Source organism: Anabas testudineus, chromosome 15 (assembly GCF_900324465.2).
Source record: "Anabas testudineus chromosome 15, fAnaTes1.2, whole genome shotgun sequence".
Lineage (NCBI taxonomy): Eukaryota > Metazoa > Chordata > Actinopteri > Anabantiformes > Anabantidae > Anabas > Anabas testudineus.
In genome coordinates, this window is record NC_046624.1 from 14,104,875 (window position 1) to 14,127,545 (window position 22,671).

General features: G+C 39.5%; 1 protein-coding gene across 1 annotated transcript in view; it reads right to left on the bottom strand.

The window, feature by feature from the left end:
• LOC113158773 (protein bicaudal C homolog 1) overlaps positions 1-22,671 on the bottom strand; it is a 48,646-nt gene that overhangs the window by 20,968 nt on the left and 5,007 nt on the right. Inside the window, exons 2-5 of the mRNA XM_026354987.2 lie at positions 12,582-12,628; positions 5,438-5,507; positions 1,570-1,649; positions 610-768 (exon numbers count right to left, since the gene is read on the bottom strand). Of these exons, the coding sequence (XP_026210772.1) occupies positions 610-768; positions 1,570-1,649; positions 5,438-5,507; positions 12,582-12,628 (356 nt within the window). The remainder of the gene's footprint in view (positions 1-609; positions 769-1,569; positions 1,650-5,437; positions 5,508-12,581; positions 12,629-22,671) is intronic.

A 22,671-nucleotide genomic window follows, 5' to 3' on the forward strand; every position in this document is an offset into this window, starting at 1 on the left:
GGTGGTTCTGTGAGCAGAAATTATAACTTTCTAAATGAAACCCATTGTTGAGCCCTGTTTCAGCAAACATTTGTCTTGCTTCAATAATATCCTGAATTCTATCAGCTCCAGTGAGAATAAAAAGTAACCGCTGTTGGAGTTGCACAACTGTCTGCTTTTCAACACTTTAGGCTCCTGCTACATATCAGCCCATGCATGCATCATCAGAGTAAGACTGGGTGAAATGGAGAGTGCTTAAAAGTTTAATGATGTGCTATGAAAAACCTGCAGAGGTAAGTACACCTTGGGAAAAAGAAAACAAACTCATCTGCACTAATTATCTCATGGTGTGCCTTACAGTGTGCTCTCCTTAATGCCACATACTATACTTTAACGGTCATTATAGTAGGATCCAACTCTCTGCAACTAGTCGAGACTGAGAATGCGTGACTATTAGTAAATAGACAGGAGTTGTGCATACAGAGATTAAAACCACTGTTTGAGGGAATATAGTACCCTAGTACCAAAGAAAGGCATTTGTGTGTGTACTGGGGAGTGATAGACTAAAGTCACAGTGTAAATCACCAGAAACGTGTAGTGTAAACGTGAAGTGTATCATATATCACAAACCTGGTTGCTTTTCTCCGCCTGGTTGTTCCTGTTAGAGTCTGGAAAGTGGATGTGACACCCCGTCTCCTCCATCACTCTCTTGATGTTGTTGCCGCCTTTGCCAATGACATGGGAATGCTCTGTATGGGAAACGTCCATCTTCAGAGTTACCCTGTTACTCTAATGAGCAGAAAAGAAAGGGTTGGGGTGGAATTATGATTGATAACACATTGTCAACACAAGAATAAGATGAATGTTACTATGCATTAAAAGGCACAAATATTAAACTTTATAAAGTCAACAATCGATGGTGTCACTGAGGCGTCACCGCAGACAGCTTCCAAACCTCACTATATGACAGCTGTCACCAGTCAAATCAAATCAAGTGTCTGCTTTGAGGGAACCCAGATAAAAAAAACGCACTGTGTGGTTTACACCCTGCTGCTTTGATTATAAATGTTACTCCTCAAAGCCCAGTGCAGCATCTGTCCCTTTTCCCCACATTTAAATACTTACACACGGTGCAGAAAAGAAGCAAATGAGCAACAAAATATGCAATACATCAAAAAGAGCCAAATTATAAAATAACTGTGACTAAACCATATGAAACGCAACAGTAAAAGCTGCTCGTGTTAGTCTTTTGTTGGTGACATGCATGGATGACTGACTGCCCCCAGGGGGTGCTATGGCACAGTCACCCAGGTAGGTGACTTTTTTTTGTGTGCGTGTTGCCATGGTAATAAAGGCTGCATGCACACATGGCAACCCATGACAAACTCTGGATGTGAGCATCTAGCTAAAGTAGATTACTACCAAGTTGTACCACACTGCTGTGTGCCATCTGTCTCTTGGACAGCGGGAGAGCTGGTATGAAATATATTTGAGAGAGAGAGGGTGAGAAAACACAACACAGAGTGCAATAAAGAGAATTAGACACAAACATGCAGCATATCTTCACTGTGATAAAGAGGTATACCATACCTTGGTGTCAAGAACAGACATAATTCTGTCTTTAGCTTCCCTCACGTTGTCCCTCTTCCCACACACCTTGATGTGCGGATCTGCAAGAAGTGACAAGATAAAAAAAAAAAAGAGACAATGAGAAAGAGACATATTAGAAGTGAGAGAGACAATATGTGTTTAGGGCCTGTGTATGATAAGTATGTGTGTGTAAGTGAATGGGTCAGTGCTCAAAAAGAGCAGATAAATGTGAAAGTAGGGCATAAGTTAAACCCATTTAACCAAACATGACACAGCAGCCTGCATTTGTCAACAAATTATAGCGCACCAGAGAAGAACTCTGCGACAGTAATTGGTGCTTTGATATCTGCCGAGTCTAGTTTAAGTCAGCAAGGAACCGCATCACACGGGGAGGGGGAGAGGAGCTATGCTCAGTCAATCTGTCAGTCTGCAGAGCCCACAGAAACACTATGAGCTGAAGATAACAGGAGACAGTCATGCGATGTATATCCTGAACCTCATTCTGTCAGCCAGTCACTGCAAAAACACACACATCTTTCTCAAACACTTTGCTGCATAAGTGTGTGTGTGCCCCGTTTCAGCTGTCACACACAGAACCAACACAGTCTCCTCAAATTCAATAAAAGATGAGATATCAACCCCACAACACAAACTGCAACATCCTAATTTTCTGTGTAAATACACAGAGTGCGTGTGCAGAAAATCATACAAGTCAGATGCTAACAGCTCAAGTAAACTTTGCTTCCTCAGACCTCCTCGGTCTCTAAATATTTCAGTTGAAATAACCAAACACGGCATGCCTAAACCATTCAAAACTAATGCTCGTTTGTAGCCTACATCTGGATCTGCTGCATGCCAGATCCCTAGAGAAGAGCCAATATGAAAACACGTGAACATACAAAATCAAATGTGCACTACACGCCCCCAGCCCCTCGCCCATGAGGGGCAGGAAGTCCAGTAAAACCCTTTCCAGGAATACCCCTCCCCATATACACATGTACTTACACCATCTCAGATTTACTGTACAGCCTTCAGACAGAACCCACGGATTCAAATTTATTGTTATAAAGTCACAAGGACTTTGTAACAACCTGACACGGCACGTTTAGATTTTCAAGACGTTTGTGTGTGAAGAATCCTTGAACGCTGCAGAAATGAGAGTACCTAGGAAAAAGGATGGTCAGAACATTTTCTGTGACGCCAAGGGAAGTTCTCAACTTGGAGAAAGGTTTTTCATGACATTTAATTACTAACTGCTGGCAAATGCCAAACTAACAAGCTCTTCATGGATCTGCAAAATATGATCTCAGCCTTGTTGAGAAAGCAGCAGAACATCAGTTGGCTAGAATAAAGCTCTCTGTAGCTATTTGTGTCTGAAAGAGCTTCAGCTCACTGCTTAATGGCCACTGGGAACTATGAGAACTAAGGAGTGCCAGTAAACAAGCACTGATCTTGTTAGAGTCTTACAATGGTCAGACAACCTCAACATGCTCCTCAGGAGACACCGCATCACACGAGGGAGTAAAAACAGCTCATAGAAGGTTCGAGAGGTGAGAACTAAACAAAAGTCAAGCTGCAGTCTGAGACAGGAAAACAAAACAAAGGAAAATAGCAGAAAGAATGGTTAGAGACCTATCACAGTCTCAGAACTGGCTCCAGGGCATTTTCCCATCATACAGCTGTTTCTGTGAACAATAGAGTTATATCAACTTCCTCCTGTGGCATCTAGTGTGACCATTAGAGGGAGTATGGCTCTTTCAGTGTTTAACCTGCACAGCACATCTGGCAAACATTAGCTAGTCTAAACGACTGCTGCAGTTGTGATGCAGAACACCCCCGCATTTTTTAAGTTGAGTGTGCTGCATGCTCTTTTCAGCTGATTGATTGTGGAATAAAAAAAAAATAAAAAAAAGGAACACCTTAGGCTTTAATTTGGCACATGCAACACCTATAAAAACAAAAACAAAAGCAAACTTACTGCTGTAAACAAGTGAGCATTTTCAGTCGCACAGATTTTACACTGTTCCAGTTGACAGGGAAGAAACCTTTCTGACAGAGCTCTCTACTGGCAAAGCTAGAGCATTTTTCCAGCTACGGACTACACTCTCAAATACCACACAAATGAAGGGAATTAAGTTCTTTTGGCTTGGCGTTTCTCATTCAAAACATCTGTAGAAACACTGAAACACACGATTGGCAAACGGGAACAGTATTGAGATATTTACCACATCAAAACAAAGCAAACAGTCTTTTAGAAATAAAGCAAGGACTGGCCCACATAATTGACCACTCGGTCGTCCACTTCTGAAGCTGCCGGGTACAGTATTAAATCACTGACAGTGTGCCGATGACGGCTTGCACCAGAGGCGAACAACTGGTCTTATCACACTTATGCAGGTGGCAGCGTTATCTAGCCGCAGGTGATAATAAAATAGAGGAGTTGGCATTTTGATGGAGTGTGGCCCCTCTACGGGGACGGGGTCACAAATATACAAATCTCCTCACATCTGCCGCTATCCAGCTGAGTGTAACTGATTCCAGACTGCAAGAGAACAACAATGCAAATTCCTGGGAAAAAAAAAAAAAAAAAGCAAACCTAACACCCTTGAAGAGTAGGACTTTGAGTATAATCTGTTGTCTGAACCAACATAACGGTCATTGGCTATTTTAAAAGGCGGATGATGACTTCTGTGCGGTTTTAACCTCCATATCATACATCTTCACTTGTCACAAACAACAAACCCTTTGGGCTGAAGTAGTAGAATATTTGCATTCGACCCCGTCTCTACCCCTCACTCCCTCCCATGAGCCCATGCTGCGATTATCTAACATTCTTCATCTCATCCCCTCTCGATTTACACATCATGGAGGGAAAAACCTGACATGCAACAGCTCATGAGTCAAAATTGATATATCTCTATATTCTCACTGAACACAGAACATCATTCCCAGGTGGTGCTGGACGTGGGTTTTGTGAATCAACTGAGGCCTGGAAGAGATGATTGTATATGAATGGATTGTCAGGAATTACAGTTGATTGTAACCCTCCCTCCCCCCAATATCAATAATGATGTGCACAGACTGAGAGGGGAAGTTACATAATGTCACTGGATTCCACATCTGGCTCAAAGACGCATACTGGCAATTCTCCTGAGGACAACAAAGTGGGCAAAACTACACCTACTCCTTACCCCCCCCCCCCCCCCCCCCCCCGTTCTCTGAAACCTTGCCTCACCCCTCCCGGAAGAGCTTTAAATAACCATGGTAATCTTTAGTCGGCAACAAAGTGCTGGAACAAGTTGGACAATAAATGAGAGAGCTTCGGTACAAGCAACTCCCATTCCTCCACCTCCATACAAAAAATTAAATAAATGAAAAACCACAAATTCCTCAGTGTAGATGAAGTTATTGGCTTGTGAGGAATGGAAAACATGAAAGCCTTCATTTTATTTGAAACTTCTCAATTAACTTTCTAATAATTAATGTTATAGAATGAATGAATAAAAGTTAATAATGAATGAACACTTGTTGTTTACAGGAAAGTCCAACGAGTTTCCTGAGAACAGCAACACATTTATGGTTAAAACAAAACAGATTGATAATTATAAAACTATGCTGTTACTTAAGATCCACACATACTGCTCAGTTTAATTCTTAAACTTGCTGCCAGGCATCAAATAACTTTCTCTTATTCCTGAAAAATTAACTTTCATTTGATGCATCAAAGAAGTTTAGTCTTGAAATATTCATATTTTATGTGCCCTCACCATTCACCTGACACTCAAATCACACAAAGTAAACGTGAAGATAGCAGTACATGGATCTGACGTAAGAAGCTGAGAAGAGATTCAAGTGAAAAACAAATCACCTTTTTTGGACTTGGCTCCGATTTTCAGTTTGGACGGCCAGGCTATCTGTGTTTGGGTTTCATCCATGATCTGAAACAGAGTGAAAGAGGACTGACATCAGCTCATCACAGATATGAGTATTTGAAGATAATGTGTGTTTGCAGGTGAAAAAACAAGCAAACATACATGAGACAATCTTGATTCTGTAGTTTTGTAGCAGATCACACGACTGTATGACAAAAATGTAGTATCCATTGGTGGTCAGCGTTATATAGGACGTTTATAGACATGCACAACTTTTCAATGCTCCACCGTTTAGTAAACATTTTGTTCACGAGAGAATATATGAATCCACATTTTAGCAGACAGTGACCATAAAGGGAAGCCTTAAACCCTGAAAAGTAGGAGACATTAAAAAACAAAAAAAGAAAAAAACATTTTAAATACACTTGGCTTTGTAACATGAGAAAAACGCCAAAAACAATCTACGTGAGAGGTCTTTGACAAGTCTAGTCATCGTAACCAGAAGCACAACTATGATGTGGGGAAAGAAAAAACCCTGTTGGCAGCACAATAAGAGTAAGGAGGTGGTCAATATGCTGTCAGCATTCCAATCAGGGGAAATTCACTCGTGTTTTCAACCCCAAAAAAAGCTCACCTAGCTTGGCTTTCTGGATACACATCCACAAACAAACCCTTTGAGAAATGCCCGCCATGACGAGTGGTTGATGTTAGTGGAAGAAAAAACAAACAAGGGGAAAAACTGTCAAACCTTCCAAAAAATGAGAAGCTGAAACGTTCTCTCCTAGTGGCTCTGTCCTCAGTGTGCCCCATCGCTGTTTTCACAAAGGTCCTGCAGTCTTCTTGTTTGTTTTAATACTTTCCAGGGGTTTGTGTTTTCAAGGTGGAGAAGATACGGCTTTCTCAAAGTTCTCAAAGCCACGTGATCGAGAACCCGAAGACATCTTCAGCCCCATTACATGAGCACCAACGGCCACTTTGTGTTCTTGGTGGTCCAGTGCACTGAGCATGAGTCACATACTGTATGTAACTCCAGAGGGAGGCTGCATTAAGGCCCATTAGTGCTCCCAGATTAGATAGTAGGCCTAGACTGCAGAGCAATATAAACCTTTGATATTTCTTCTGCTAATATTTTAATTATACCTTCTATTTTGCCTTCCAGAAGTACTATATTAACAGCAGTCTCTATGCCTAAGGGGAAAACATCCTTGGGGTGCTTTACTCTATACTCTGCAGCTCTATGCTCAAGAGACCATGATGGTGGAACTGGAAGCTCCGTCAAGACTCAGGGATTTTCTATAATATCCTTTCATCGCATAAAAAAAAAAAAATCGACAGAATAGATTTTTTACCGTTCTGCCAATAGAAAACCAAAATTATAACTTGTTTGCGTTTGATTTATCAAAGCCATCTGTGAAAACTAAGTTCTCCCCCATCAAAAGCAAGTTTGTCCGTTCTTTAGCAAAACAGGATCCTACACTACTCAGAAAAACTCTTAAAACAGATTTTTGTAAGTCAATAAAATCTTTAAGACAAATTCGTACAGCAAGTGTCTTTACTGATGTCGTGTTACATTCGTTTTACGTAACACTAATTATAAAATGCTAAGAAACACTCTTCCAGTAATGCTTCCTGCCTGTAGCTCTTCATTTATTTCCATACTTCCTTACATTTCTACTGAGTGAATCACAGAACTAAAAGGAATTTTATTGTCGTTTTGTGCTATGAAAATAAGGATTCCTTTCAGATGATCTCACTCAGCTATTTTTGGAAGTTGTCGATGGTTTCATTTAACTGTAAGCAGTTCCAGCTTTAGCATGTAGCATGCTAATGATCCCACCGTTAATGCCTTCTGACTGGAAACCTTCCCGTTACTCATCTGCGCAATATTATCTAAAGTGTAATTTAATCACTCTATTCACTCTGAATGATTTACACACAATGAAACGAAAATACAATGAGTCGTCTGGTAATGTGCGTTATACTAGCCGGAGGCATTAGCATCTCTAATCTACAACATGGCAAAGCTCTTGTTGTGATTTATTGTTTTTGAGACAAGTATTCTCCTTTAACTCTTGTCATGTGCTCACAGCAACAGATGGATTCACCACAAACATTAGAGAACATTTTGTTCACAGTGATAAGGAGAAATTAGCTTACTTTTGCCTCTAGCGTTTCCTTTTTTTTTTTGTCTTTTGTTCAGAAAATGAGTCTCCTGGGACAATAGCACATGTCTGGTGTCATGGAGCGGCTCGATTTGAAAACACTAACTAAGGTAATGTAGCAGTACCAATGTTTGGAAGGACAACACGCCACCCAGCAGAGCGATGTGTCTCAATGATGCATTTCTAATCACTTTTGGACAACAGGGCCTTTGGCATCAACAAATAAGTGAATCTAGGTTAGTGTCTGTGACTAAAAATGTTGTTTATATAAAAATGTCCCTTTCTATGTAAAACATTTAATTTCATGCATAAAGGATGCCCAGTAAAAATAACATTCAACATCATACTACTGTCATCATATCAGCGTTAACTCCAATTATACTTTCCTAAAATTATCAAGTTTTATGGTGTATGCCTCATCGACTTTCTCTCTAAAAAGGCCCTTGTTCTGAGAGACCTGTTTCCTGTCCAGCCTTGCTGTTCTTGGCAGCGTCCTGCAGATGGGACTGATTTCTGACAGACCACACACCATTTTTAAAGGGTGGATGGGGTTTATTTTTACGAAGGTGCTGGTGAATGCCTTTCAAATGGGTCAAGATATTGGCACAAATTAAGTTACCTATGCATTTGGCATTCCACCCTTTCTTCTCTGCAGACACACTTTTTGAAATGAATGAAAACGCATTAAAAAAAAAAACTGGTTGTGATCAATTTTATAACTTGACTTTGACATGATGATTGGTTCTGTTGCAGATGGTATATGCAAAGCTGTTCATGAAATCAAACAGGATATCATTAAGGCAATGTCCTGAAAGAAAGCATATGTGTTCAACACACGTGAATGTGTGTGTGTGTGTATGTGTACACGTATAGCACAGCAGCAATTACCATGGCAGGGGCATGTTTCCTGGCCGTCACTGCAATAGTGCAGCTGTTGATTCAGCTGGAATATGTGTATGTGTGTGTTTGGGAGGGAACATTGTAAGCTGTAGCTGTTGGTGAGGGGGGGTGTAAAGAGGTTGGGAGCAGAGTTAAGAGACTGACCGAAGGAACCGCAGAGCTAGAACTAGCTGACAGCAGGGTCTAAAGAATCCCCATGAGACTTAACAATCATAACTGGGTTCATGTTCAAAATCCAAGTGCTAATTTGCAGCTGAAGCCCCATTAACTTTGGGGCTAATACCAATATACGTATGGTTATGAAAGAACAACACACATTTTAGAGAGGACACTTCTGCAGAAACACTACTGTTGAAATACATCAAGTTGTTTTGGTTGGAAGAATGTTTAATATTGTTCCTGTATAAGTTGCTTGACAAAAGCATCAATGTATACTATATATGTTTTGTTTTCATGGCACTAATACTGACCTAGTTATTTTACAATCTCACAATTATATGCCAACCAAATCCTCAAAATGTCATCCTGGCAGTCGCAAGTTTAACCATTTGCCCTGTGTCAGCGCTGTGAAATACAAAACGCTTCATGCTGTACACCAAAAGAAATGAATTACGTCTGGCCTGAGATCTGACTGCATTGGCATTTACATGTCACGCCTGGCATTATTTACAGAACCACAGCTCCTGGGAAGGAGGGATGGAAGGGGGTGGGGGGGATTAAGGGTGAACTGGCTTGGGGTTCAAAGGCATCTCTCAACTCAGATCCACTCGAAGCTCTTCTGTGGTGCAGTTATCGGCTCAACCAGCTGAGCTTCTCGGCCCTCGTCTGTCCCACGACTCAACTTCTGTAAAGCTCTCCAAAAAGTGTTTCATCTGTGCCACGATTTGAAGCCCCAGCCGTCCAGCCCAAAACTTTCATGCACAACAGTGTGTTGAACTGACGCACGATTTCAGTTAAACAATGAAGTATGTCATTATGCAGAGAAATCCCCTTGCTATCCTTGACTGACCGTGACGCAGCAGTAGTGTAATATAGCGAAATGATGAAATAACACTAAAACAGCAGGAGGAAAAAGGAGAAACGAGGGAAGAGCAGGAGGGAAAACATGAGACGGAGATAAGAGACCAAAACAAAGACTGAAGAGAGAGACATTTTGTCTGCCACCCTCTTTTTTCCATTGACTACATGGACTGTTTGTTCTCCATTAGAAAATGTTTTTGTAAACTTGAAGTCCAGCAGACAGTGAGTAAAAGGGTTTCATCAACCACACCAACTGGGCCTGAGAAGAAAGTACAGGGGTGGACCATTTCACGTTGCTTTTGGTTGAAACAGAACTGTAAATCTCATTGCTGAGGAAACTATGAAATCTGATACTATGAGTATGTAAAAAAGTGCGTCAAAAATGACCATATGCTTTATGCAAGGAAGAAGAGTTGTTACGCATGCACTTAGTTTATTAGCCTCACTTATTGTGTGTGGGGACATGGGTGTGCTGGACAGGAGGACGGCAGGAAACAGTCCAACTAAGAGTTTCCACTTTTCATCGACTTTAAGGTATTTCACACACCTCATCCATTTTCTTTCAACAATACCATTCCACAGTCGCCCTCTGTGTTTATTTTCCCAACGTTAATTGGGCATGTATGGTGATCACGCTATCAGAGGGAAGCTATACAGAGTTTTCCAAATGGAAATTCTACAATAAAAACATGACTTCAGCACTCCTTCTTTACTGTTCATCGCCAGCCTGCCAACCGAAACAGCTGCACGCTCATTTCTAATTCACAATTTAACCTCTAGTAACCGCAGTTTCTTTGAACGAGCTGTGACAATACTGGAGCCAGAGACTTTAAAAACCATGACTGACAAAGTCAATACACCAGCAGTCAGACTTTGTCAGGATAGCTTTGTGGGGTAACACCTTCACTGGATATCTTAAACATTGTAGTTATATCCAAACCAAAATAGGGATTGGATATAACAGAACTACAGCATATTTGGAGTCCTTGTTAAAATTCCAAGTAGGGGAATCTCAAGGCGCCTGGTTTGCATTACTTGGTTTTTGAAAACTGCTTCAGGGACAGTTAAATTGCCTCCTTTGACATTTAACTCAGCTTCCTAACCTCCAAAACCAAATACGGAAAATAGACAAAAGCGGAATGCTAAAACAAACCGCTGTCCATCATTTATTTCATTTCAGACCATTAACATACTATAGAGGGAGTTTAACATATTCAGGAAACTGAATTTTAAACATGAACAAATCCACTTGAGACATGTAAGGAGGGCCACATATTTAACGAGATACCTTCATAATAACTGCTATCATAATCAAATCATGTGTTCAAGCTGTTATTCGTCACTGTTTTCATCGTAATTCATTTCAACACATTAATTCATTTATGTCAATACTGAAATCGAACACCACTCACACATCAGTAGTTTGGGTTTAAATTTAACAAATGGGGCGTAGCAGCATAATCTGTTTGCCAGTTCATTAGACACGTGTATTCAACTAATGTGAACGATATGTCTTCTGAGTAATAAGGCCAGTCGAGGTACTTAAATTAAATTTTGCTGTACAAACTCAATGAACTGTGTCAGGAGTAGGTTGGGATGACAAGACGTTTTGTCTTGTTGTGACTGTTATCACAATAATGTGCGTTTGTATCATTTTGTAGATTTACTGTACAAAATGTCATCAATTAAATGCATGATCTTACACAGAAAATGTTAAACAAGTTATATACGTACAAATAAATTTCCATCTTGTCAGAAGAAAGTCTGAAGATTACATAATGAAGCAATTCATTTTTCCCCACACATATCCATCACTTTATATTCCTAATTTTCCACAGCATCTCTGCCTTTAAAAAAGCAACAGTGCGTGTGATGCATCCATTAATAAAGAGGATTCACATGGTGATAATAAATTTTTGGGTTTTTTTTGCCGAGTTTTGTCTGAGGCTCTTGCTTCTGATTCCAGCTGATGGGTCCAATTACTGGTGTTTGAGAGGACAAGGGCTTGTAAATCTGCAAGCTTTATTGTGTGGCAAGGCGTCAGGTTATAAGCTCATTTTGTGGTGTTTGCCATTTTTGTTGGCGCAGGAGTTTGGCTTCTGCATCCACATTACCTACTGTATATGTTTCAAGTAGGACTTTAGCCAAACAGAACTTTCAGTAGCCAAAGTATCTTCATACTACCGGCATGTTCTTACCTAGTGCATCTACAACAATACTTTATTATTTCAACTGATGAGCTGTCATTTTCTGTGCCACAACTATTTGACTTTGGTACTAAAACAATAAAATTACAAAAAGAAATATTTTTGGCAACAAAAGGTTCTTTAGTAGGCCCACTTTCTATCACAATCAGTGCTTTATAAAGTTTGTATTGCCCATCACTAATCAGGACTAGCTGTATAAATAAAATCACTGTAACATGACTAATGAATATTTGGAGATTGTTTGACATTGTGAGAGACATACAGCTTTAATAGGACATGCACTAATCATTGTAGTTAAAACTTAAATGAAAGATCATTAATTGATTAAAAAACAATGACAAAGAACTATTGAAATTCTACAGTTAGAGTTCAAAACCAGGCAGGTTCACACCTGACTGATCAACCTGCACCAGTAAAAGATGTGAATGAATAATCCTTCTATTTAAGACCACTGAGGCAAATCCTTGTTTTATTGTGTTTAATGAAGCTTCAGAACATTAATTAAAATCTGTGTCAAAGGAAAGTTAATGAGGCAGTGCTGGTGTGATTAGACCTGTGTTAGCACGCTCTCATTTTTAAACCCTGAATATGATCGTGAATATTATGGTGAAACGCATTATGTAAGAGAGAAAGGCCCACAGTGTTGTGTCAGCTGTGTCATAGGATCAGAGTCCTGCCGAGTTTTAACGTCAGTGTTGCTCCACTGTTTTTTGCTTGTTTTGATTTGTAATTATGGGCGACTGGAGGTGCACCTGACATCTGCTCCCCTACCATGAACAGTGCTGATCACTGGGCTTGATCACAACCCAAAGACAAAGCAAACATGAGCCAAGTACAGACTACACACTCACCTTCTGAAAGAAATCCTCCCCACCATTGACTCTCCCTTCAGAGGCAGCTAAAGTGAGACAGAGAAAAAGAGAAATAAATCACAAAACCACACAGAACCACTCAGTTTTTAAACAGACAATGTAACCTTAGCCCAGCCAAATCACACACAGATTATCCAGTCTCCTCGAAATACTATGGTATCTTCACTAAGTGCAGTGTTTATGGTGGATTTCCATTTCTCTGGATATTGTGTCTGGCACATCTACTGCTCTTTTGCAGGGATGGAGTAAAATGTTCCAAGTAATTTTCTATAATCCCGGAGATCGGATACGACTTCCGTGGAACAAATTGATGGATACAGTAAAAATATTTGGGCATTTTACAGTAGCTGTTAATGGACTATTTCATGCCACACTTGGGTCAGCTAGTGTCAGTTCTGCACTTCTTAAGAATACGCCTGGAATGCATCTGTCAGCATACTGTACACTTCTGGCCTTTGGGAACTAGAGTATATAAAACCTTGTCAACAACCTGTAAACAACATGAGAGGTGCCCTGATGCTTTAAAAGTACTTTCCAAGCAGGTGAAAAAGCCAAAAACTCTCAGCTGATTCAGTAAGCAACACAGAAACAGTGGAACCACCACAGTAAGTCAGGCTTGTAGTCACTCCAACACATCTGCAAGTCCTTCAAACTGTGGCAGCTCTGTTAATGCAAAATACATATCTACTCCCCAATGAGAGTTCTCATGTTCTTCTGTCATTTGGGAGTACAGGGAAAAGTTAAATGATGCATTTCAGCCAGTGTTCTCAAGGTGGATCAGTTTCTCTCTAAGCAAATCTGGGTCAGGAGCAGAAGCAGAGTCGATGTGAGTTACACATTTCAGTCATAAAAGCTGACCTTGCTGCACTAAAAATAATGTTATTATTAAAAGACAACCAAAGTCCTGATAAGTTTCAATTGTAGAACTCAACTATTATTCACAGAGCCATTTTGAAATTAAAAGTGATGGAGTTTTTATTTCTTAAAGAATTATTAGTTTAGGGAAAGATGATAATGTAATCACTTATTTTTTATGTGGACTACTGGTAACTAACTAACTATGATAAGTAATTTGGAAACATACTGTATCACAAGTAATGAGCTAAGATTTAATGCACAATTTCTTTAAACACACATTTTTAAAAAACGTTTTGCTTATGAGGCATGCAATGCCTGCCAGGGCATCACCAGGCAAAACCTGGGTGTGAAAAACATTGCCTGACTTCCCACCATCAACACTTTCAGAGCACAAACACGGAAAATGAAAACCCCCACTAAACTCATTTCATTTTGAACCAGACCCCACATTATGGCCTTTGGTGATGTAGTTAAGCCAACATCATGAGCATTTAACACGTGTTTAAACTTACGTAGGCTGCCCAGTAAACAAGGCCAGGCCACAGTTTATGAAGACATGGAGGCTGGTCTGCTTTGGCCAAACAGCCAAGTCAATTTCTGATGTAATTTGCCGTACATGAAAAGCTCATCATACCAGTACACTGACAACAGTTTGACTACATCCTAGTTCATCATTAAAACAGAAGAACAAAAATGTCAATTTAAAATAATGATATCCTAAAATAAGAAGAGAGTTTTCATCCTCATAATCTACTGTGCAGCCTGGATTGAAATGCCCACTTCAATAGTTCATCCACAAAGTAAAGTCAAGAAACAGACTGCCAAACTGAGCTCTGACACAACCAATTATGTCAATGTTTTAATCACATTACCTGCTTTGGAAAAACTGTTGTAAAAGAAAATTTCTACTGTTGTGACTCCCATGGAAGACTAACATTAACAGATGGAAACTATCACAGAAGGGGAAGTAGCAAATTGTTGGACACCTCTTCAGCTGCTTCAAGGGGCCCCGTCTTTAGTTTAAGGATACAGTGAGTTGAGCTGATGCTCATGCTTATGCTGTGGATAATGAGATGATAGATAAGAATTAAAACCAGCACACAACTAGCCATAAGCACATGAAATGTTATTGAGCTAGGACTCTAGCATTTAGTCAGAACTAATTGACCAATTTGATTTAATCAATAACTAACTAGATGTTTTTCTTCATTTGTCAAACAAATACTAGTAAAACTTGATTTTATGATTGGGAATTTAAAGTGGACAGAGAATGACATTTACAGGATAATACAGTTCCAGCAGATAAACTAAAGCAAACATATTCAGTTCATCTTGATAACAGAAGGTTTAAGAGTTTACATCCGATATTATATTACAACCACTCTGCTCAGTGCTTACAGTAGGTGGCCTGTTGTTATCTAGGTTACTGGCAGGGTTTCCAGTAAGAACAAAAACAAACAAGCATCCAAAAAAAAAAAAAAAAAAAAAATAGAGAAACATCCAAGACTGTTTTTCCTCCCAACTCGTCAACTGAAAAACAGAAAGCGCAGAGCACATCGATGCTGTTTTTCTCCTTGGCCTCCTTTTTCCACTAACTCCTTCCAAAGAAAATCTAGGGTAGTGGCAAGTAAATAAAAAAGCCAGATTACCTGTAGTAGTCTACACTGACCATTACTCACTTGTTTTCCCTGCAAGAATGTAATGTAATCACAGCCAGCGGCACATGCTGTGGGCTTTATCCCATATTTTACAATACAGTACCAGTCGGTTGGTATCATGGTCCTCAAAACTTTGGTGCAGATCTTGCCACCTTCCCTTGCTCCACCTGCTCCTCATCTCCCACTTGGACTGATGTTGACTACATCTACCAATCAGAGGGCAGCAAACAACACACACCTCCTGGGTGTATAAAGGAAGCTCCCAAGCATTTCGGGGCTGCGATTGTTTGTGAGCAGCTCGTCTTCATCATCACTCCATTAAACTTGCTTTGTCTTTTACTGTGTTGAAGAAGCTCCGTCGTTAGTTAGACTGCACATTGGATCGTGGATGGGGACTGCATGGAGACCTGATGGTACCAATATTCTAAGAGTTTATGCCTGTTTAACAAGTGTTTCGATAAATTGCTTTTAGTTTATGGCGGTTTACTCACTTTTATTGCGTGTGTACAGTAACAAGTCAGGTATAATGAACTAAAGTTTCAGCTCACCTGGGCGCTGTTTTCCTGCCTGCTGCCCACTGAGTGGAGGAGCTCAGCTCTGCCCTCAATCACAGAGGCACAGACAAAGAAAGGAGAGGCTGCTGCACAAACATCATAATGCTAAATTCACTCACTGCTCTCTCAAGTGCTAGCAAAATGCATCCAGATGAGTCCCTCACACCTACACGCCCAAAATCATTTGCAGGCTGCAGGTGTGGCTGCCAGCAGTTTTTATTATTCTGTCTGTTGTAACAGATACAAATTCAACATTTGTCTGTCAAACAGCTCACTTTTAGTAAGAGAATAACACTCTTAGTAGTGATGCTGAACTCATTTACTCATACAGTATTATACATTTAATTTGAACTGGTACTAATTTGTTAATTTTGTGAATATGCAAAAAAGGTCTTGATAGCGAAAAAACAACTGTCTATCTGAGCAGCATGCTGTTAGGCAAAGTGAAGATCTTAAGCTCCCATATATCGTTGGCATGACAGTAAAATAACTAGGTTAGGTATTGAAACAATAGTAGGATGCAAGAATTTAAGGTTTATCTTAATATTATCATTACATTTAGTTTTAAGCTCAACAACGTGAATTTTACACAATTTTCACAAAATGTGAAAAAAAAAAAAAAAAATAAAAAAATCAATGCACACATTGATGAATGAGGATAAAAATAAAAGCTCACCATAAAACTAGTGCATACTGTGCAACAGGACTTTTGACATGAGAGCAGGGAGCTAAAAGGAATACGATACGGAACATGAGTGAAAACATGAGCCGTGTGCTGAGAGCAAAACATCCTGTTGGCACATGTGTGCTGTGTAAACAGGCCGTGGGAGAAACAAGAGCAGCGACAGGCGACATACATACATATATATACATATACATATATATACACATATACATATCTATCTATCTATCTATCTATCTATCTATCTATCTATCTATCTATATATATCTCATATCTATATATAAGTCAAAATTGTCTTGAGGGATTTGTATCTACTTCTGGGAGCGTCTCAATACAGACAAACTCTCCTCCTTACCCCTAAGCCTAAAACTAGCCTGGTTCTCAGAAAAGACTTGTGTATTTTCCCCTGTGCCACATTTTCCTGTACCACAACCAGAGAAATGTTGACAAGTGTAGATGGAACATTGCATCTTTACAGGTGAAAACAGCGTTTGATTCAGCATGTTTCATCATAACATCAATTCTGCAAATCAAAGTATGTTTACAGGACGTGAGAAGCACTGCTGCAAATTTTAAAAGCAGCTGTATGAAGCATTTTGTGCAGCCAGAGCACTAATAAAGTGCCTCAAATGACTTCACTTGTTTAAAAAAAAGATATAAAACATCTGTAGGTGTGGCATTCAAAAGATATGAACTGTTGAGACTTGAGATGCATTTTGGGTAATGTAGGTAAAGAAGGTTTTGATAAGAAAGAGGAATTATTGAAATGGAAAATGCACCATCTCTGCCTCTGCTTCTTACATTATAATCTATGACAACACTACAGCAGATTTCCACTAAAACTGATGTTGACTGGCTGGTTTGACACCGATTTCTGTATTGCCGTATTTCAGCATAGAATTTAGAAAAGAGACATGATGATTTTAGATGTTTTAGTCAACAAACCACAACCTTTTTTCAAATCACTGCAGACCATTTTATTGCAGTTGAGGGTACAGCTGCTGACTGGCAACTTTCTCAACACACAAACCAACAAGTTCAATATGGTGGCCAAAACATTTACATATTCCTCCGCACAAATTTGCTTGTAGATGTCATGTGTCTACAAAATAACAATAATGGAAGAAATAGAGATCCTTCACTTTTGTCTTTGCCCCATTTCCCAAAGAATTAGGACATTTTACCACAAACATGCATCACTCAGGCCTCATCACTTAGATCACCAGGAAACCTATTATTTCTTCTACTAACCACAAACCGACTTTAAATTGTAGGCCTTCCTTAGGACAATTCTGACGACTACATCCCTTGCTTAAAGTATATTTTTCAGCATTAACTAGCTCTGATTTATATTAAACACACAATTGTTTATTTTTTACCCAGGTTATACAAGGACATTGCAGTGCTCCTCCATTCCAGTAAAGCAGACTGTAAAGGCATCTCAGATGAAAAATGAAGAGAGCCTGGAGATCGTGTGGCGCAAACAAGTCTGTCCTCGCGTTCTTTTATATAAAAATACTGGGCAAATAACGTGATAGTAATTCAAAGCCGTTATCTTGTCTATTAACTTGACAAAATAAGCATTATGGCTGCAGTTAATCAAATCCACACCCTCTAATTCTCCATTTATAGTTATTTAATGTACCTAATTACTGTCACTGCATGTAACTGACAAACAGAGAGGCTGCAGTGAAGGGCATATAGGGACTTTACGCTGGCAGATAGATGTGGGTCTGGTAACCATTATTTTGTGGAGGGGCCGACATTCTGGGAGATTCCGCAGTTTTGACACTGAAGGAATGTAAACAGCATTGATTTCTACAGTTATGGCTTGAATCCACACACAACTATCAAACAAACAATAGAGGCGCAGGCCCTAATAATTTCAATCCAAAGACATTTTTGACGTGAATCTTTTCCCTAATGTGTTTAACAAGTTTCAGCAGCTTTAATGAAAAGGTTCAGAGAGAGAACATGTAGAAAAAGCCCAATTCTGACTTGTACAGTAACAAGACCATTATTTCAAACACTATATCAGTCATTCAATAACCACCAAATAATAACCCAATTATTTGTGCTGTGCCAGAATTATCAAGCTTAATCTTACATGTCACAGAATCTCAGTGAAGACGGGAGTTTTTTTTTTTTTTTTAGATTCCAAGAAGCAAAGACCGCCCCCCAGATAAATGTCTAAACTCCACAGCTGCTTCAGACCAAATCCTCTCCACAGGCAATAATCACAAGAGAACTTGAGGTGAAACTTGGGACATTCACAAAGTGTACGTAAGCATTAAACTTCTATTTCCTGTGGGATCTCATGACAACTCCAATCTAGGAGAAGTTTGGCATCTCAGTCCACTGTCAACTCACATGCTTTTAACAACATGAAATAGTTTATTAAAGCCAGATTTATGAGCAGCGTTAGCAGAGTGATCTACGACGACTAGTATGAAAGAACTACATTTCCCATATTTTATGAAAAAGGCCGCACAGCATGAGGTTTTCACGGCAGCTTTCCAACATCCCCTCCCTCTGTGTGCACACAGCAGTTATCAGCTGATTCAACATGGAGCTAATGAGCGGGCCTCAGGGAACTGAAGCAAAACATGAAAACACATGAAATGCAACAAATACAGTTGAAAGGCCACATGCTCATTAATTACATATATTTTTACAGTATTGTTCAGCTAGGAAGTCTTCAGGCCTGACTAACCTAAATTCAGATCATTAGTATATAAATGAGCTATTATGAAATTATAATTTTTTGCATATTTATGTTTAGCTTCAAGAGGTGTATCCATGCAAAAGCCATTTTTGGGAGATAAAATGTGTTTAAATTAATTTGTTTTGTTTTTTTGTTTAATAAAAAAATATAATATGCATAAAGAAAATTCAAAACGCCATTTTAAAAGGTTGAAAGATTGAAACTCTGCACATTCAGCACAGTCAATAGCATTCAGTCATAGAGGCTGTTCTCATCAATCAAATCTAAATACCTCACTTCAAGGACAGGATGTTTCTACAAGTGTATCACCTTGCGGCTGACAAGTACTTCAGATGACAGCAACAGGGTTGAGATCTAAATGAAAAACAGACAGAAGCCAACTCCCGTGTTTCTCTGCAAACTGCTCTGGCATGCGTTTTACAAGTTGGCATCTAAACAAAAGACTCCAGGGCCTGAGAGATAATTTAACTGCTTCTCCAAGACAACAGTGGCATCACATCACAAATAAGAACTGGTGAAGTGTAAAATTACAGCAGACGGGATTGTATGCTTTGTGATTTTTCATAACACTGTCAGAGAAGTAACCTGAGCTTTCAACGCTGTCTTTATCTTTGTTAAAAGGAAAATTGAGTTTATTCATATTTTCAAACAAGTATTCCTCCTGCATTTAGGTCAAAACTGTTTTGCCATTTAGTTATTATGTGAAATAATTTACATCTTAGGATAAACTCTGCTCTTGTTATAGTTGCTTGGAAAGTGTGTGAATATAGATGCTGGGGTTGAGCATTAAAATATAGATTTAATATCCTAAAGATATGGAAATTTACAAAATTTGCAGCATGTTTCGGTGCAGAGCAGAAGACACCCTCTATACTCGAAACTCCTGCAGAGTTGCTATGAAACAAATGCATTAAGACCCATTTGTTGCTTTCCGACAGATAAAATCCTGCCAGAGAAACTAGACTCACTGACCCCGAGGTCACATGGATGAGACAGTGTAGAAATAATAGAAACATACTTAAGTTTGTAGTGACATTTAATGACCTAAACTGTTTTTCGCAGTTTCCATGAACAACAAGTCCATTATGACCTCACAGGAAGTTTATTTACATAGACGCATGCGGTCCAGGAAATAAGACATCTCACATTAAGTTGTTGTTGCGAACATGTTTGGGTTATCATCTCCTCCTTCATCTCTCATGTGTGAATGTTGCCAAGTGATTACACAACGCTGTACATTCCTGGTGCCTGGTATCTACCGAGTTAGATCCCCCGCAGAGTTTAGGGAGTCAGTCACTCTTAACCGGTCAGAAGTTGCACTGTAAACATTACATTATACTATTGGGAAATCACTGATAGTTCAAACTCATCTGAACATGTACATATTTCCTTTAAAGGCACGAGGAATCTGTGAAGGATTATAGTGAGGAAACATATTTCCTCAATTATTGTACATGATTTCTCAACCTCTGATGTATCTCCACTCATACGGCAAATCAGATGCAGTTCATGCCGAACAGAAGAGCTCTAAGGACGTTAACTTAATACACTTAGGGTATTATATGACATCCCTGTCCCTGGACTAACTAAAAATGATTACCTTTTCTTCTTTTTGTCCCCACCCTGTCTTTTTAGTTCATGTGCAGAATATTCTAGCAACAGCCAGGACTAGATCCAAATGTGCTCTTATAACAATCCTTTCTCTCCAATCAAGGCAAGTGGAGAAAAGGCAGATTGTACTGGATGTTGAATGAGGAGAGAGAACAACAAACCCAAAACCTGAGGCTCTCCAAAGATAAACACAGAAAGCTCTTGAAGGGGGGGGGGGTGGTTAAGGGCTGGGTGGTGTGCATGCATGTGTGTTTCAGCATTTGTGTGTGAGCGGCGAGTGTGCACGAGTGCAGGATAAGTCAGTGGTGCCCCCCCAAAGAAACGTTTCTAAAATAGCAACCGCAAACCAGACAGAATGTAAATCTGCACTTTGAAAAGAGTTGAAGAAAAAAGAGCATTGAGGGATGTAGAAAAACAGGTATTCATTTCAGCCCATTTACAGTTCCAGAAGCATAGAAATGGGTCACAGCACTGCAGCTTCACTCGGGCTGTTGAAATAGGACTCCTGGTTTTATTTTCTTGAGTAATGAATTACAGGTTTTTCTGCCGACTGAAGCGCAATTATATTACGGCTCCTGAAAGCTTCATCATGCCCAGGATGAAGGAATTCAATGTGTAAGCAAAGTTGAACAGAATTGTTTAATTGAATCAACATGTTTCAGTAAAATCTCAAAAGAAAAGAGAAAAAAGGAGTGGGAGGGGGTGGAAAGAGGCAGCTGAGTAAAGGCCAGCGAGGAGCGTAATTCAGCTGTTAAATCAACTGATGCAACAAAATTAGACACTGGTTGTTCTCATGCTTGTTTGCTTTTCGTGCAGATTGGACTCTTTATTGGAGTGTTGCAATATGTACTTTACATAACCACAACTAGACTTTATCAGTGTAATTGTTCCCAATTTGTTTTGGAACACTTTAGGCTGCAGGTAGAAATTACTCTGCTTAGCATTCAGCTATGCCATTTTTTGGTAAAGATGTATGATAGCGTGAGTTAATGTTGTGCTGCGTTGTTGCTCTCCAGTAAAAAAACACACATCTGCATATTTGTAATTCAGTAAAAACACTAAGCTATTCAGGCTCCTCCCTACTCTGCTGCATGTTTAAATTCAGCATGATCCATCCTTCCATTTCCCTCAAATTGACAGCTGGAGAATTTCATGAGTCAATGTTCAATGAGACTGAACTCTGCGTGAGGTAAATGAGGCAGAACCTGCTCCAGACAGAAGCGAATGTGTCTCTACTTTGTTGAAACGAACGGGAAGCATTTCTTCATTGTGGTGCACATCAACAGAATGAGATCAACTCCTGCTCTGGCACAGCCACAGCTACAGCTCATATTTTGCATGAAATCCAGTCAGAATGCGGTTAAACAAAACTCAAAAATGACAACCCCATCACGGATTTTCACATGTAGACATCAAAGAAGGATTTTCCTTTCTAGCATTGGCTCTATTCATTGTTTTTTGCTCTTTACTGAAAATTTTCCACAGGAAAAATAGTTTTCTCTTCATATTTACAGGTTCTCCTTAAACATAAAAAAACCCAAACCTTTATAACTTTTCAGTGATATTTTTGCTTGGGTTTGGTTAGTTTAGAAGGTTAAAGTGAGGGCCGACTTGTAGTGTAAGGATAAAAGACCCTGGAAAGTCCAATGACTCCACAGAGGATCTGATGGAAGCTGGAACAACAACATTTGAATACTTAAGATGGAGCAACAGAGGGGGAAAAAAGAGAGAGAAGAGAAAGCCTAGAGCGCATTCCGTAAAGGACACTCACTTCCTGTCTGCGAGTCTTACTCAGCAACCCAGGCGGAAGAGGAGGATGAGGCGCTCACACATACTCCACTCATTATGTGGGTGTGGAGGCGAGAGAAATCGTTTTCTAAACAATTAGAAGAAAAAAAAAAAAAACAATGCAATGGAAAACATAATAATCACATTTTTACTATAGGACCAGACTCCACTGTCAAATGGAAAGATTGTTATT